Source organism: Brachyistius frenatus, unplaced genomic scaffold, assembly GCF_029030835.1.
Source record: "Brachyistius frenatus isolate BFR_SWC_R1_liver_20210118 unplaced genomic scaffold, ASM2903083v1 Contig_2, whole genome shotgun sequence".
NCBI classification, from domain to species: Eukaryota; Metazoa; Chordata; class Actinopteri; family Embiotocidae; genus Brachyistius; species Brachyistius frenatus.
Genome location: NW_027210601.1, coordinates 7025750 through 7042500, shown reverse-complemented (window position 1 = coordinate 7042500; position 16751 = coordinate 7025750). Strand labels below are relative to the sequence as shown.

At 42.5% G+C, this 16751-nt stretch overlaps 2 protein-coding genes across 2 annotated transcripts in view; both read left to right on the top strand.

Moving 5' to 3' along the window:
- pag1 (phosphoprotein membrane anchor with glycosphingolipid microdomains 1) overlaps nt 1-4797 on the top strand; it is a 53524-nt gene extending 48727 nt beyond the window's left edge. The window contains exons 8-9 of the mRNA XM_069697425.1: nt 1275-1334; nt 1704-4797. Coding sequence (XP_069553526.1) covers nt 1275-1334; nt 1704-2066 — 423 coding nt within the window. The 3' untranslated portion in view covers nt 2067-4797. The remainder of the gene's footprint in view (nt 1-1274; nt 1335-1703) is intronic.
- Nucleotides 4798-6310: 1513 nt separating this feature from the next.
- The window catches only part of znf704 (zinc finger protein 704), a 49288-nt gene continuing 38847 nt past the window's right edge, over nt 6311-16751 (top strand). The window contains exons 1-2 of the mRNA XM_069697328.1: nt 6311-7145; nt 12799-12986. Coding sequence (XP_069553429.1) covers nt 6885-7145; nt 12799-12986 — 449 coding nt within the window. The 5' untranslated portion in view covers nt 6311-6884. The remainder of the gene's footprint in view (nt 7146-12798; nt 12987-16751) is intronic.

The window sequence follows — 16751 nt, the reverse complement described above, 5'->3', positions numbered from 1 at the left end:
ACAAACATTGTGAGACACACTTAGAGGTGCAGTGACTGGTCCAAGTCACCTGTTTGTTTGATACGAATACTCCTGCGGGGCCATTCTGCCTAATTGGTCCGCTAATTAAAGTGAGATGAAAAAGGCATGCAGGGTGTATGTTGGATCTATAAAAGTAATCATGTCTTAAGTGTTATCCATAAAGTAGTCATATTGATTTACACGCTTTGAGACGATGCCAGAGAAACATGTAACCGCATGAAGATAGTACTACTGCCTACAGCCGGGGTGGACAGTTTGATTAATGATCTCGCTGCACAGGTTTCCATTCACTACGTGAGAGTGTAGCTAGCGTAGAGATGTGTCCTTACCTGGCAACAAGCTGTGCCTCAACAGTGAGCAGCTTTTCCTTGTTTTTTTTTTTTTTTTTTTTTTTAATGCTTTCGACATTGATATCCAACCAAAGACAAAATAATAATTTTTTTTATCTTTGCATCAAGTCAAAAACGTACACAAAAAGCAACATATTTTCTTTCACTTTTTACATGATATTAAGTATTTAGTCGGTGCTCGCATGGATATTGAGATTCTTGTTAGACTCCTGAGGTGTTTTGTGCTGCTGTCAAATGTGCTTTGTTGATTAATGGCTCCGTCATCGATCATAAGGCGAAGTGGACAGAGGCTGTGCACAAAAGCATCATACTCCCTGTCACTGCCTATTGACTTTTGCTCAATAATTTTTTTAATGAATGGGTGGTTATATAGAACATTAGCTTCCCATGTATTGCAGCAGAAACAGCAAACCGCTGGGAATAGCTTAGAATGTCTCTATTGATCAGTTACCAAGCGTTCGCTCACATTCAGGCAGATTTGCTGCCAGTGTGTATGTTTTTTTAGAACTCGTCAATAGTTTGCTGGCATGTTTTAGTAACACAGCTTGATTAAAACTACGGCCATATCTCACTTGTTTTCCCTCAGAGTCATTGGGAATAGCTCCGTTGCTGCACGAGGTTACCGTGTTACAGCCTGCTGCTTTTAATCATGAGAGCATTTTTTTTAAACCTCTGCAGATCAGTAGTTAAAAAAATTTCATCAAGGTGCCACCAAATTCTAAAAGAGAAAAATGTGTGACAACCTTTTATATGTTCTTACATTGACAGCGCTTTCAGGGGAAGTAAGAATTCACTTTGTAGCACATGGAAGTGTTTTAAACTTCTGATTGTGCTCTAAGGACTTTTCTTATCACCCACTGGCTGCCATATCTGATTCTATCTTTTTGTTCTTTTCTCCTCCAGTTACACTCCCCTCTGTCTCCTACATCGGGGTTCGACAACCGCGTTCTGTCAGACAATGAAGTAAGTGTGTGTTAAACTCCCTTATTCCCCAAACTGGCGTTTCCAGTCCCGAAACAGCAGCACTTTGCTACGTGCATGCCAATGCACCGAGCACCAGAAAGAGAAGAAAGAAAAAAAAAGAATGAAAAAAAGCACAGTAGAAACTGGCAAAATAGTCATCCAACATCAGATATAACGCTAAAAGCAGAAAAACCTAGCAGGGATCTTTGGATATGAATGCATCAGTGTCTTTACTAGTCACATTGCTATTATCTCTCCGAGTGTCTGAAGCACAGCTCTTTTGTCTGATAGATTTAATTATGTTAATGACAACATTATACAAGTTATTACAAACAGTCTGTATCATTTTGTTTGTTCCCTGTCTTTCAGTCAGCAGTGTACTCGACAGTCAACAAAACAAACTGTGACGCCGCTGTTAGTGATGAAGACAAAGAGCACGACTACAGCAGCATCGCAGAGATCAAAGGTCTGGTCCCGACCTCCTCCTCCAGTGACCTCTACGCCACGGTCCGAGATATCTACTCCCAGCACGATGAGCCCCAGCCAGGGGAAGACTGCTTTCCTGACAGCACTGATCCCGGCTACGAAACCATCTGCCTCCCAAAGACTAATAGCTCGGATGATGACCACAGGGTCGGGCCGGGGGCCGAGGAGTCAGACGTTGCCAAGCCAGAGCCCGACTACGAGAGTGTTGGAGAGTTGGGTCTGGGCCGAGAAATGTCCCGCCTTTGAGATTTTTCCCGCTCATCATCTTTATCTGTGGCGGTTCAGGGGATGCATCTTGCAGACGTCACTCTAGCGCTCTCAAGCCTGCTTTTGGTGCATGACTTGGGAGGGGGGAAACGACAGAAAATAGCTCAGCACAACCTCCGCCATCAATGCATGACTGTTCCTCGTCACAGCTCCGGTACAATTTATCATCTCTGAACTTGACTCCTTTAATTTATCAACCGGGGTGAACGACATCGGTACTGGTCGGCCTTAAGAATGCTTGATTGTGAAAATAATATCAAATATTTAAACTATCAAATAGATATCCAAACACAACACATATGCACCATTTATAAGGGTTAGCTGAGGACACAATCAATGCTTGTGATTAAAAAAAATAAATAAAAAAAAAAAAAAAAAGACACCAAGAATTCAGTGCCATATGCTCATGAAATCCATGCACTTACTGTACATGTGAAGGTAACATTTGTATGCTCCGTCTGCAGCTGCTACTCATTCTAGCTTCTTCCAGGTGACTTCAGTGTCGTGTTTTATTGAAGTGTGAGATGGTGTATTTGTAGGATATTGCTTGCCAGGTTGGCAGCACCTTAACTGTGCATTCTCCACTAGAAATTCCCTTGAATTGGTTCTCGGCATGAAAACAAAGCTAATCTGATCTGCGGCCAAATGGCTCAGAGACACAAAGATATTTGTTAGATTACCACCTCAAAGAGAGCTGGTGACTTCTTGACTGTTGCATACATGTCCTTTTCATGAGAATCTATACTATGGGCTTCACGTGTCACAGGATGAAACTAGTCATCTGCAGAACCAAAAAATAGAAAACAAGGAGTGAGGGAAGGCGGGGAGCTTGTGGTTTCACAAGACATTTTGAAAGCATTTTTAGAAGTTTTACAGTACATGTCAAATATTTTTTGTGAAATTCATATTTATTTGAAGATACATATTGTTGTGTAATTGTGAAACGTTCCAGAGTATGTCTGTGAGAGAAAAGTAAATAGGCATTTTATAGAAGTTTCTAGCATTTTTACTCAGATAATGAAGGTGAGTTGTAAGGATAACGACAGTTACTGTAGGTACGCTTTCCCCTGATTCATTGTTTAAAAAAAAGAAGAAAAAAAAAAAAGACGTCTGCCGAGAACTTGTTTTGGTCATTTTGACAGGTTGCAGCCAATTCAAAAGACTTATGATGTAATGAAATGACCCCAAGAATATTGTTTATTATAACTATTGTATTTTCTCGGTTACTGTGTATTTGTTGAATCTATGTTTGGTACAAGATACGGTCTTCAGTTGGCATTAAAGCACAGTGTTTGATATAATGGTACTGCATTTATATACAGATTATTGAAAGCATCATCACAATCCAGTTACATTCCTGCACAATCAAATGCTTTTAAAAGAGGAAACCATATCTGTCGGTTTGTAGCTTGACGTCATGCCAACCAAGGCCTGTATATAGTTAGAGCACTATTTTAACCAACTGTTACTCTGTGAAAATTTTATGTAAGCGTTTACTTATTTGTACAATGTCCAGAGTGGTCTTATTTTAAAATAGCTCTGTTGAGAGCACTGATGGATGTCTGACTTGTTTTAAGGAAAACTGAAACTCTGCTGTCCAATGGCTTTTTTATTTTTATTTTATTTTATTGTAACTCAAAGTTGTCAAATGGTGTTTCATTTCTGACGAATAATAATAACCAATCAGACATATGGTACAATTCTTTTGGTACATGCATTTTAAGAAAAGAGTGGTACTTTTATTTAAAAACATAGAAATAATATCTCAAATACAGTTGATTGATGTTAATTTTCAAATGAATAGGGCCTGCACTTGTTGCTGTAAATATCTTTATCATTGCTACAGTATTTAGCGTCCTTTGCAGAAAAGATTGGTGTCATCTGTTTCCACCCACATCAAAATATTGCAGCATTACAGTATCCTCAGCCTTAGTTCATGTTTCATTAGACAAGCTGGAGCTTGTTGGTGGTTCAGACGAATACAGCCAGCCAGCTCTGACTGGTATTGTACTCATAAATGATAGACATTTCAAATGCTGTTATATCCTCCGAGTATTGCGACTGCAATCCAGTCCCAGTAATTTCTGAACGAAGATGAGTTCGCGAAGCCCTCCAAAATATTATGCTCATTTCTGCAAAGAGGTAATTATCAGTGTTATTTACACCCCCAACCAAAACAACATGACCATTTGAGTACATTGTCTCTGCCAACTGCTGTGGCAGCATATCAGGGTGGTGCCATCCGATAGATATAATGGTGTTCACAGAACACTATAAATGACCTCTAAGGAAATGATCTGCCAAAGGGGGGGGGGGGGGGGTTTAGTGCCAAATCTAATCAGGACAACACACACAGACACAGTTAATAGATACCTAAAAATCACTTTTTCTCTCTGGCCATCTATGTCGGTCATATAAACATCCACACACACACACACACACACACATTCCCCTCGGGGGAGTGGGGGTGTGGCGGCGGTTTGGAGAAGCTCCCTCGCTGCCTCCCCTTCAGCTCCACTCTTCCCTTAATGAGACCATTTGTTCAACCAGCAGACGACTCTATGGTGACACCCGCCTTTGATCAAAGGGCAAAGCCTGTTTTGGCAGTTATGGCCACATCTGTCACTCCACTCTGTCCGATTTCCATTCTCTGCATGTAAATATTTTATGACATGAATTGTTCAATTAAAATATATATATATATAATAAATTGTGTCATTTTGTCTTTTTATTCAGTGGAGACGCTGTCTTGTAGAAGGATTGTGTACGGCATATGATTTTCTAAAAACATTACATTTGACATTAATTAGGTCATTTGTTACTGTGATAACATTCTTTGGTGTATTTTCTCTGCCACACCTGGTAGTAATTACAATGAATGAATCAGTCTCCTGGTTAACTTGATTTATCAAAGCACTGTAAACTTTCTAATCAAAGAAACACATTTATCAGATCATTTTTTAAAATTTATTTTAGAGTGAGAACTTGTGACGTGCTGTGAAATCGCACTTTAAGAGTGGAGATTGTAGACTATATGGGGGCCCAGGCAAAGAAGCTCATCGAGGCCCCCCCCTAGGGGGGTTATTGGGGCAGTGGTGATGCACTGTATGGTACCTTTATGGGAGGCTTAAGGTGGTTTAAAGATGTCATTGCAACGTGTCAATATAAGTGGCCATCACGGGTCCCATCTCCCCATTTTTGGGGGGAGGGCCTCAAACATTTTCCTCCTTGGCTTCTCCGTAAGGTGCAGCCCCTGTTCTGAAATTCTTTTTTTTATAGCATTTTATGCCTAAATTATCGGTTGGGATTTAGTTGGCTCTTGCCCCGATTGATCAATTAGTTGTTCAACTAAAAAAAATAATTGCAAACTATTTTGATCATTCTTTTAGAGTCATTTTTAAAAGCCTTTCATTCCAGCTTCCTTTAGTCCTGTGTGATACAAAACTGAATATCTTTTGGTTGTGGACTGTTGGTCAGGAAAAAAAAAACAGATTTGACACTTTAAACTCCAAAGAATTTATGGATTTATTGAGAAATTATTTGACACATTAATTGATAATGAAATATACTCGGTATTGGCAGCCCAAGGGCAGGTGCATGATGTTCAGGGCTGATATTGGATGTTTCCCTCCAGTGCCTTTAGTACAATAAAAGTGCCATATTCAGTCATGAAATTAAACAACCTGTTGTGTTTACATTCAGAAAAGCAGACCAGTGCAGACCATTTAATTTTCAAGCAGATCATTTTTTTTAGTCCCATGGCTCCTAGAAAGTAGGCTGTAGAACTAGGTTATAGCACAAAGCTCAGTGTCTGGCTGAAGTTTTCCTCTCCGTAGCCTAAATCCCCCCCCCCCCCCCCCGTTTTCTCCTTTCTTTCGTTCTGCTACACCTCCTCCCTTCTCCTTTCCTATCCATCCTTGCGTCATTGTTTTGAATGGAGCATCCTTCGGAGTTGCATTACCTTCTGTCGGAAAAGGGGGAGCGGTGGTGGTGGTGGTGGTGGTGGGAGGAGGGGGGGGGGTGTGTGGAGGCGTGTGCTACGCCGTCCAATTGCAGTCCGCCTTGGCCGCCGGACCGCACATGTTTACAGGCAGCATTCCGCCGGTAGAGGCTCTGCTCGGTCGGAAGCGACTGCGGACTGGAGGTGACGGTAGGCGGAGCTGGAGTCACCAAACGGTGGTGTTTTCAACCGCGTTCAACGCCTAACGCGGGGTTGCGACGTGTGTGGCTGAGCGAAGTGAAATAATTCGACGTGTTTTCTGTGATTCTTTCCCGTCCGGGCCGTGTTTACCGTGAAAAAGCCGCCACTTTGTTTAATCGTGTACAAATGTCATTTCGGTTCCAGACCGTGAAGGTTAGTCCGCGTTTTCCCGTCGCCCCCGCCCCCCCCCCCCCCCAGCTCGCAGGGAGCAGTGGGGAAAACAAACAGGTCGAACGGCGGAAGATTGGTAGCCGGCTGGATGTGGAGGTTGTTTAGCGGCGAATGAATCGGGTTTTTTTTTTTTTTGGTTGTTGTTTTTTTTCCCCCCACACGTTGCAGGTTGTTATCGGCTGTTTGTTCACATGAATTCGGTTTTCGGTGCTTTTTGAGTTCGCTTCATTCAGGACGCTGTTCGGAGTTTTCGCCCGCCGAGTATGTTGCCGCTTTCTAACATTTTGTCAGGGCTGTCGGAGCGCGTCGTCGACCCGCTGCGGTTTTGCGATTTTCTCGACGTTGTTTACCGGATATAATTCGACGTTTCATGATTTAAATTCACCGGGTCGCCGGCTCTGAACACAGCGAGACACTTGTAGACAATGCATACGAGGCGTCTGGTGAAGCGGTCGATCCTGGGCAGCCGCGTTTATGCGCCGAGTCCGACCGGGGACGGTGCCCCGGTGACAGGAGTGGTCCAGGCTGTCAAGCAGGAAAACAGAGACGTCTCGGCCGCGGGAGCCCGGCGCAGCGTTTACACCGTGCTCATGCAGGACGGGAGCCTCAAGGAGTTCTCCGAGGAGGAGATAGCTGCGGGCTTCAACCACACTGTAGCCAAAGGACCGCTCAAGTCCAGCCTGAAGGTGTGTGCTCGCAAAGGGCCCGGCCGGCACTGTTTTTGTTGTGCGGTGTTTTGCAGCGTTTAACCGCTTCCTGCACGGAGCGGATTTGTGCCGCTGACGGCAAATTGAACCGGCCGGGACAAAACCTGCATCATTCAGAATAACTATAAGGCTCATTTAGTTGCACATTGCACCAAATAACGGGCTGTCATGACATTTGGCGACATCAGATATATGGGACAAAGGGCTTGATAGGGCCTGCGCAATGTTTATGTGGGCTAGTGGGTGGGTAAGATGAGGCAAACAAACACGCTCTGACTGCAGCGTTTTTAGGACCGGTGTAAAAGAGCTGGTCTTTGCACACAGGCCATCCCATTTATTACAAATCGTTTTCTGCATCCAGCCTTTTATTGTTTCATTTTTGCACTCTCGAGAATGCATCGTATTTTGGGTTTTTTTTTTTTTTCATTCATAGATGATGCATCTTGGCACCAATTCGAATATTGAATGGCTTTCAGTGTGAAGTCCTTCTGCACAAGGCTATTATTGTTTTGAAATGGGTAAAAACAGATCACGTGGGCTTCCCGTGGTATTAGAGGGAAATTAGTAAGTTTTGATGGTGTTCACATTTGTAGTCGTGACATGGGCCTAATAAACAACGACCTAATTGCCTTCCAATCCAACTTGAATGCTTTGCTGTCACATGGCCTCATAAAGACTGTGAGGAAGAGAAGCCAATCCAGTCCGTGGATGAAAACACTGTTTCTGCCATAGGGGAAGTGTGTGTGTATATGTGTGTGTGTGTGTGTGTGTGCATGCGTGTTGTTTGTCCCCTTCAATCTAATAGTGAGGGAGTGACTGAGGAATGCATGTGTCTGCATAACAGCTTTTTTTTATGCTCCGAATTTGATTCATATGCCTCCTTTCATTTATGCGTGCTGTGTTTTGATGCTCCTGATGAAATAACTCACAGTAATCTTAATGTTTGGCCACTGCTTGTTTCTACACATTCCCAATTGTACTCTTCTGTTAATCCTAAATTGAGTCGTAATCTGTTAACATTGCACACACGTCGAGCCTTAACGAAGGAACGACAACTCTGTGCGGAGACGTCCGAGTGATGGGGAAAATGCAATGTAAACTTTGGGTTCTCTTGTTTTGCATTTTGCACTCTTGCGTCTAAAGTGCTGCGCTCACAAAAGCTGTTGCACAAGGCCGCTACAGTCACCGGTGCAGGCTGGAGGAGTGCAGCTGAGACTGTCAGCACAATGGTCCAAACTCTTTCAGCACGACTCAATTCCCACCAAGGTCGAAAACAAGCCATAAAATGAGGAGGAGGGGTCTCCTCTCGCCTGTGTGTGTGTGTGTGTGTGTGTGTGTGTGTGTGTGTGTGGATGCACATGTGCAGCTGTGGTGCTTTTTGTGTGCACGTGTGCGGATGTGATTTTAATTTCCCCCTTTCTTCCCCCCCCCCCACTCCTGATGTGTTGTTTGTGTTTGTGATATGTTTAATGAGTGAGATCTGGCTACTTTGAATTTTGGACTGGGGGTGAGAGACATACCTCCCCATTTAAGCAGCAGCAGCTGTGCAGCCGACAAAGTGGGCACCCCCAGTTTGGCAACGGGTGGCGTTCTGCAAAGAATCTCGATGCTTGGCACGGCGCCTGGTATGGCGCCTGGTATGGCAAACGAATACCCCTGTTCTGGAGGAGGAGGCGGGGTGGGGGTGAGGAGGTTGGGTGGAGGGGGGGGGGGGCAGGATGCCACTTGTTGACTTGTTGGTGTGTGTGTGTTGCGTGAGCGAAGTTACGGCGATTTCTCGTCGCTAACAAAGAGGTATTACTTGTTTTTTGTTTGGCTGCTGCTTTTAGTGTTTGTGTTGATCGTTCGCCACCGTGGGAGTCAATAAAGCGAGCTTGTTGACAGAAGCTGAGTAACTCTTTGTTCTGAGGCGCCGTCCTCATTTGGATGGCTGAGCGACATCAGCATGAAGCTTGGTGGTCACACCAAAAAGCATCAAGGCTGAAGTATTTGAGTAAAATAAAAACTAAGCGATTGCAAGTTGCTGTTGTTGTTGTTTTTTTAATTTTTTTTTAATCAAGTCACTTCTAGTTGTGTATTTTTTTTTAACCATGTAGTTATCGGTAAGTTTGTAATAAATCACAAATTTATCTCGCACCTTTTACTGTAAAAGAAGAGCCTGGTGGATTTATTGGTTGGCTATCGATACTGACTTATATATGTTCATGTCAATAGATGCTTATTGAAATGTCATCAGTTGAATATCAGAAGTTAAGTAGCTCGGGATAAACGGTTTGTGGCACTAATTCTACATTCATGCAGCATTCAATTGTAGCAAAGGAAGCCAAGACAAGGCATTAAAAGAAAGCCAGTTAAACTTTTATTGGTGAAAAAATTACAACATTTCTGTTCCAGCTGTTTTTATGGACACGACAGTAAATGATTCTGACGATTATGCAAAATGATGATAATTGTGCTAAAAAAAAATAATTTAATCAGGCGGTTATGTAATAATTGTTATTGTTCTTTGTGTGTGTGTGTGTGTGTGTGTGTGTGTGTGTGTGTGTGTGTGTGTGTGTGTGTGTGTGTGTGTGTTTTCCAGTTCTTCATAATTTTTTTAATTCCCAAGGAAGTTTACTGTCTTAATGCACTGATGTCATTTTGGACAATAAAGTTTGTTGTTACTCTGTAAAATAGCCTGCCTCCATTACATATCTTTGTAAGTGTTTGATAACCACAATTCGGTCAGAATATACATTTTTGAATATTTTTACTTCCAAACATTGGACTAAATTCAGTGTCAATCAGGTTCTATTTTTATAAAAAAAAGATCTGACAAAATAATGCTGTTGAGACCATGCAAAAGTGTTTTTATTAAAAAGGTCTAAATTAGCTAGTTACTAATATTCCACTATAATCATGACCGCAGTTTAGGGAAATCATGGAATCGAGGAAAAATTGTAGCTCTGGCGACTCAAAAAATGTCCTCTTTTTTTTTTTTAACTTTAATTTCAGTACAAATCAAAACCTTGTTCAGCGGGAGACGAAGTCATACGTTATATTAGAAAATTTTATATAAGTGCAGTGTGAGATCACCGATTAATCATTAACTCGCCTAATCCTCATAATCTTTATGCCCTAACCTTCCCAGCAACAAAGAACCACAAGTTAACGGACACGCTTGAAGTTATTTATGACTTTCTTTATTTTGGCTTTGACCTTTATACATCTTTACGCTTGATAAACTGCTGCTCAAAGCAAGTAGCTTATGAGTCGGAGAGTTTGTGAGTCGGAGAGAAGGAGTGATAAAGAGAGCAGACACACTCGGTGGGAGATTTCTTCTGCGGACGTACGCGCGCATCCACACCGGCTTTGACATGCGCTCACATTTCACCACCGATTTGGCATAATGCTCAATTTCCTGGCTCCCTGAAATGCCATAATTCATAAGCCCGGTGAAAGGCAGGAATTTCTGTTGGTTTTATCCCAGGAGTACACTCATCGTACACACAACACCTAATCTTCCCGGAGCCGGTGTAATCCATCTTGTTGTTTTACCCGAGCCTGTGTTTTCACAGTGCGTTTTGCACACCGCTGAGCGTTTACGCGGCCAGCCATCACGAGCTGTGCTCCATACTCGTTTCACGTTTGTCTTTGACCTCATCAATCTAATTGTTGTCTTGGTGTTTGTGTGATTTAAACAGGGTGCCGTCGCCTTTTTCCCCCAGTCAACACTAGTCTTACGACAGAAGTTTGATATCTAGATCACACACACACACACACACACACACACACACACACACACACACACACACACACACACACACACACACACACACACACACACACACACACAGTGGCCTGAATGTCATCCTCCTTAACGTTCCATTGGTGTGGGCAGCTGTGTATGCCACTCTGCTTGTGTTTTGGCCTTTTCTCAGTGTGTTTCTGAGAGCCTGATGGCTTCAGTTACCTACAGGGAGTGTGCGTGTGTGCGTGTGCGTGTGCATGCGTAGGTGCCTGCAGGTATTCGTGTGCAGAAGCACGCCGTTAGTTACTGTTGTGTAAGAGACTAGATAGTGTTGAGCTGTGTTTTTTTTTTCTTCTTCTAACATTGCTACAGGTAGGCGTTTTGAGAGCGCTGTGATTGGACAAATGCTACACCTTTGTGATGGTCTGCGTGTCGGTGTAGGAACGTGTTATATGCAGTCTTGTTGTATGGAGTTTGTTTGTGTCTTTATTTGTGTGTTTTTGCATTGGGTTTTCAGAGCAGGAGAGATGTATGTGTTAGTGATTATGTGATTTGTCTGTCTTCCCGGAGCAGTTCCCCAAAATGGTTTGAACACCCAAACAAAGAGCTCATTGGTGCTGGTCGTCCCACTCTGACAACTTCACCTTCATGCATTATTGCTTTTAAAAACTTGGTGCACAAATTTGCAGCTGATGTCAAGCAAACGCAAGATTAATCTTTGTGGCTATGTGACAAAACACTTGGGGGGTTACAGAGGGGCAGCTGCGGCTCAGGTGGTCGAGCGGGTTGGCCACTAATCACGGGGTTGGCGGTGCAATTTCTGGCTCCTTCTGTCCTTGGACAAGACACTGAACTTCAAGTTGCTTGTAATGGCAGGCGAACACCTTGCAGGGCAATTTACAGTGAAAGAGTTTCTTTTGGCTGATTTAACATTGCTAATATGAGAGCTTTTATGTTATATATAGCACATCTATATCAAATTAATGTATAGCTGCAGTGGAACCAGCAACATTTATTGCGTAATTGTCTTCCAGCAGATGCATTTCCTTCCTCATACAGCACACAAGGGGGATTTTTGTGCACATTTTAAATTGTGCAATATTTATGTCTATGTTTGAATCCTTGTAGTCTTCTCCTTCCTCTCCATTTCTGTGATTTGCTGATTCTTCCCTTAACATCCTGATTTATGTTCTAACTCTTACAGCACATGAATGGTGATCGGGTGCTTTTTAAAAAGACAATTTCAAGTTTTTAAATGTATACATTTTGAACAAATGCTTATAAGCTGCCGTCAAGCAGTAATCTGCTTTTGTCTGAATCCTCATTTTGTACTTTTGCTCATGAGAAGGAAAATTTAACCTCATATGTACAAAATGTCTACGGGAAGTAAGAAAAACAGCTTTATTTTGTAACTGATCACTGTGCATTTTTTAAGTTCATCCAGTGTGTTTTGAAAAGGGCATTTTAGGCCTACAGGAAATGTTTCTTAAACCATGCCGGACAATATGCCACTTGATTTGAAATATAAACTGGAAATCTTTAAAAGTTAGGTCACAGGCTTCCGACAGCCAGATCCAGAGCCCAGAACCTGCCTTTCTGTCGGCTACTGTGCTGAAAAAAACATTTATTTTATAATGGTTTCCATGCAATAAAGATACATTTTGGTGATAATTTAATTGGTAATTCAAAAGGTCTGAATTTTATAGAAGTAGCCTTTGCCTGTATCAGAATTACATACCATATTTATAACTCTGGACCTTTTAATGAAGATGTTGTTTTTCCCCACGCTCTGCTCAACTTTGTATTTGTCGTGTCTCATTCCTACATCAACATTGCTACCAACTTGTTGATGTATATTTTCTATCCAAGCACTGACTTACTCTTCTTTGCGTCCCCCTGCAGCACAGCTCCAGTAATGGAGCTCCAGACGGCCAGAAGATGGAGGGCGGCTGCCGGAGTCCGGAGGCAGTGGAGGAGCAGCGGTTGGCGGATGGCAAGCGTGTTAGCCGTGACCCCGACACGCGATCGGTGTCCCTTTTAGAGCAGAAACGCAAAGTGGTGTCCTCCAGCATTGATGTCCCTCATGCTAGGTAGGAGTGTGTGTGTGTGTGTGTGTGTGTGTGTGTGTGTGTGTGTGTGTGTGTGTGTGTGTGTGTGTGTGTGTGTGTGTGTGTGTGTGTGTGTGTGTGTGTGTGTGTGTTTAAGCATGCCAGTTCTCTGTCTGACTCCCTTCCTAGAGGGAGTTTGGCGTGTGTTCATACACACAGAGTTCATTGAAGGTTTATGACATAGATATGTCTTCTCACAAATAGATAGAGTTTATGTGGTCCGACAACCCATTTTTTGTAAATCTGATCCTTGGAGCCATTTTGACAGCACATTGATTAAAACGACATTTGACAGGAATCCATTCCATTTATATTTATCATATGCCTTTATATAAGCAACACTGCACATACTGTACATCCCGTCTGAATGTTGGAATTGATGTTTTCTGAATGCTGTACCAACATTTTGTTTGTATTGCTGTCCTAAATGTTCAGGAGTTTAGTTCAAAATATACATTTAAAAAAAAAAAAAAAGTCCCATGCTTTTGCCTTAACCTGCAGAAGCAATTACAGTTATGGTTATTTCAAATCCTTGTGAAAGTGGTGCAACACAGACTCAAGTCCACAAGATTCAACTAACATAGTGAACTCATCACTTACCCTCTCGAATGTCTTTCCTGCTACATAGCAAAGATAATGTAGGCCTATAGCCAGCGAGAACTAATCTTGTAAAATATGCTTGAAATTTGTGTGGGAGAGCAGCTAACGCTTTCATGTTTTAGTGAAAGTCCATCTGATTCTGAACATCTGAACACAACTGGAAACAATTATTATTTTATGATGCATTAGTTGTCCCTTCACTCATTCAGCGGTTCTCTTTATGCTATACTGCGCACACACGGACAGAAATATTATTTTCAGATGGTCAGCATAATCCACTGCTGAAGCCGATCCATAATAGGGTAATTAAACCATTAATAGGCAGCCGTGCACAGCAATGAAGTGTCATCTAATAAAGAAACAACTCTCTTAAATGTGAAACACTAATACCTTGTAAAGCACTGCCCATTGAACATCACTCCCCATTACTTGTCGTCGTGCTGCTGGAGGAGTCCAATCGATGGCGACTTTCTGAAAAGTACTGTGGAAGTCTCCCATTTGAGCAGCTTTATCACGACATCCTGAGCCATTGCTTTGAATTTAATAGTTATTTGCTGATGAAACATTGATTTGCTTCTCTCTTGTTGCCCATTAAGAGGAAAACTCACTTTTAAATCGAATCTATCAAATGGATTAGACAAGTTTTACATCTGTCCCACTATAATAACTTCCTTGCGTAGGAATTGCAATAATATTGATATTTGTGCCGTTATAGTGGTATGACTTATTGATTATCTCTACTGCTCTTGTATAAATTCAGCTTGCTGCCTCAGCTTATGGACGGTCACTTTATAGGCCAACTTCCTGTTAATCCTCCTAATGAGACCATCTAACACCAAGACAGCCACCGAGAGATGTCGTATGAATCAGAATTGAACTCGCACACAATAATCCTGATATAATGGTTTAGAGAAACCATGACCTACAAAAACCTTCACATCTTATTAGTGTGGGTACATACAACCAAAATACCAGAACAAAACCAAACCATCAGAAAACCACCAGAGTTAAATTACTTAATACAGTAAATGACCCGAAGACACAAAGTTGAGTAAATGTATGTTCAGGCTGAAAAGTTGCATTTGATCCATCCTCATTCATGTCCCATCAGTTTCCAGACATCAAGTTGGTGCAGAAACACCACAGTGGTCTGAAGTGTCCTTTTTCTTTGTAAGCTTGCCACCATAAAGCCCTTCTGGATTTTGTGCAGGGGTGGAGGGAGGGGATGTGGTGTGTGGGGATCGGAGGGCAGCGTTTTTTTAAATTTATTTATTGTTTGTGCAACCAACTTATAGAGAAACTCTTCTGCTTAGAGTTGTTCATTTGAAAGTTACCTTTAAAGTAGAAGTCCGGCGACACGTTTCACCATCCTCCGTTTACCTTGTTGCCTTCTATGCGGTACACAGGATTGCCCCCCGCCTTCCCCCCTGCTCTGGATGACACATGGCCAGTCTGAGGTATGTAAAAACAAACATGGAGCAGTGTTAGATTTACTTTTGGTTATCTTCTATCTCTAATGAGATTTTATCCAAAACCTTTTGGGCCATTCGCTGATGTGAGTGCTGGGAAATGCTTTTAGAAAAATAAAGCTATCCCGTCTCCATCTTTGACATGAGAATCTGGGCTTTATTTGACGGTCACAGTGTAGAATGAGACAGGAAACATGGGGAGAGAAAGGGAAAATCAATTGAAGCAAAGTTCTCCTTGGGTCAAAGAGTTTGCCCCATAATCAAGTTTTAGTGAGGGAGATTAAAATTTGTGGTTTCTTCTGGTTTCTGTAGAGGTTTGTCACACTGTACTCCCCTCTTATACAAATGTCCTCACAGTTCAAGTTCAGCAAGTTCAGCATGACTTTTTAATATCGCAGGCTTTTCTATATGTTAATGAAAAGTCCAACTGCATAGACTTGACTTCTAATTATTTTGTGTATAGCACTTCAAAGCCTGGTACCCAAAACCCAAAGTTCTATTGTTGTTGTCAAGTGCTAAATCAAACCGCTGCAAAACCAGACTTAAAAAAAACCAAACATCTATTTTCAGCCCAATTTATGAAGTACACTTGCACAATGAAGAACATGGAAAATTCATTGTGGCCACAGCTTAGCAGCACATATGAGTCTGAGCTCTTGGATATCCCCATAGTGACCTCTTCAGTGCACAACACCATTATTGCCTCAAGATTAAGATCCATGGCTCTCATCCTCTGCACACCTGCGACCGATTTTCAGCCCTGCCTCGGCACTGGGGGAGAAATGGTGTCGCCACGTTTATCTGTAATGGAGACAAGAGGGGAGAGAGAGGCGGGGGGGGGGGGGCTCAGAGGAACGGTGGAAAGGGGTCGAAGGAGGAGGAGGACGGACAGGAAATGTGTAAGCAGTGAAGCTAACAGCAAATGAGAGATATGCCTGAGGAATTTTTTTACGAGCTAACGCTCCAGAGAAATCTGACCTTGAGGTTGTTAATTGCACTCTTAAAAAGTTCCATCTCTGCTGGTGATTTAGCAAGAAAATGTCTGGCTGCTTGATGGCTCTCCAAATCCCTTGAAACCTAGAGCGCAATAGGTTCCCTACCTCACTGGGAGTCACAGAAGAGCCTGAATGCCTCGTCTGCAATCATTGGGATAATGGAGGGGAAAATGACAGTGTGACATATAGATGCTGGACCTCGGGGGTTTTGTGTATCTACATTTCACGGTTCTGTCATCTGGTCCAGCTCTCATTGCTTTATTGAGTCGCCTCCTTCAGCGTATTTGTTTACAGCACATTTACTTTGCCCGCATTTCGTCAGGTCTTGTGCCCACAATCCATAAGTGTCATTCCATGATTGACCTATTTTCCGCATTGCTCCGACTCCCAAATGCCCAAAGAAATGGTTTTCTTTATGAAATATTTTTTCAATGTGCTGTGTCTGTACATACAGACGAAGGAATTGCTCACCACGGCAAGTTCTAATTTGTTTATGCCACGCTTATTATGCGATTCTGTCTTTACTGAATTATGCGACATCTCTATATATTGTCATACCGTGGCCTTAGCCAGCTCCTGGGTCTGCTCCTTCCTCCAAGGGCTTATGTTTTCTCTGTGCAGGAAACAGTCAATTGTAACGAGAGCTGGCGGGAGCAGACCAGTGGAAACGAATGGTTTGGCTT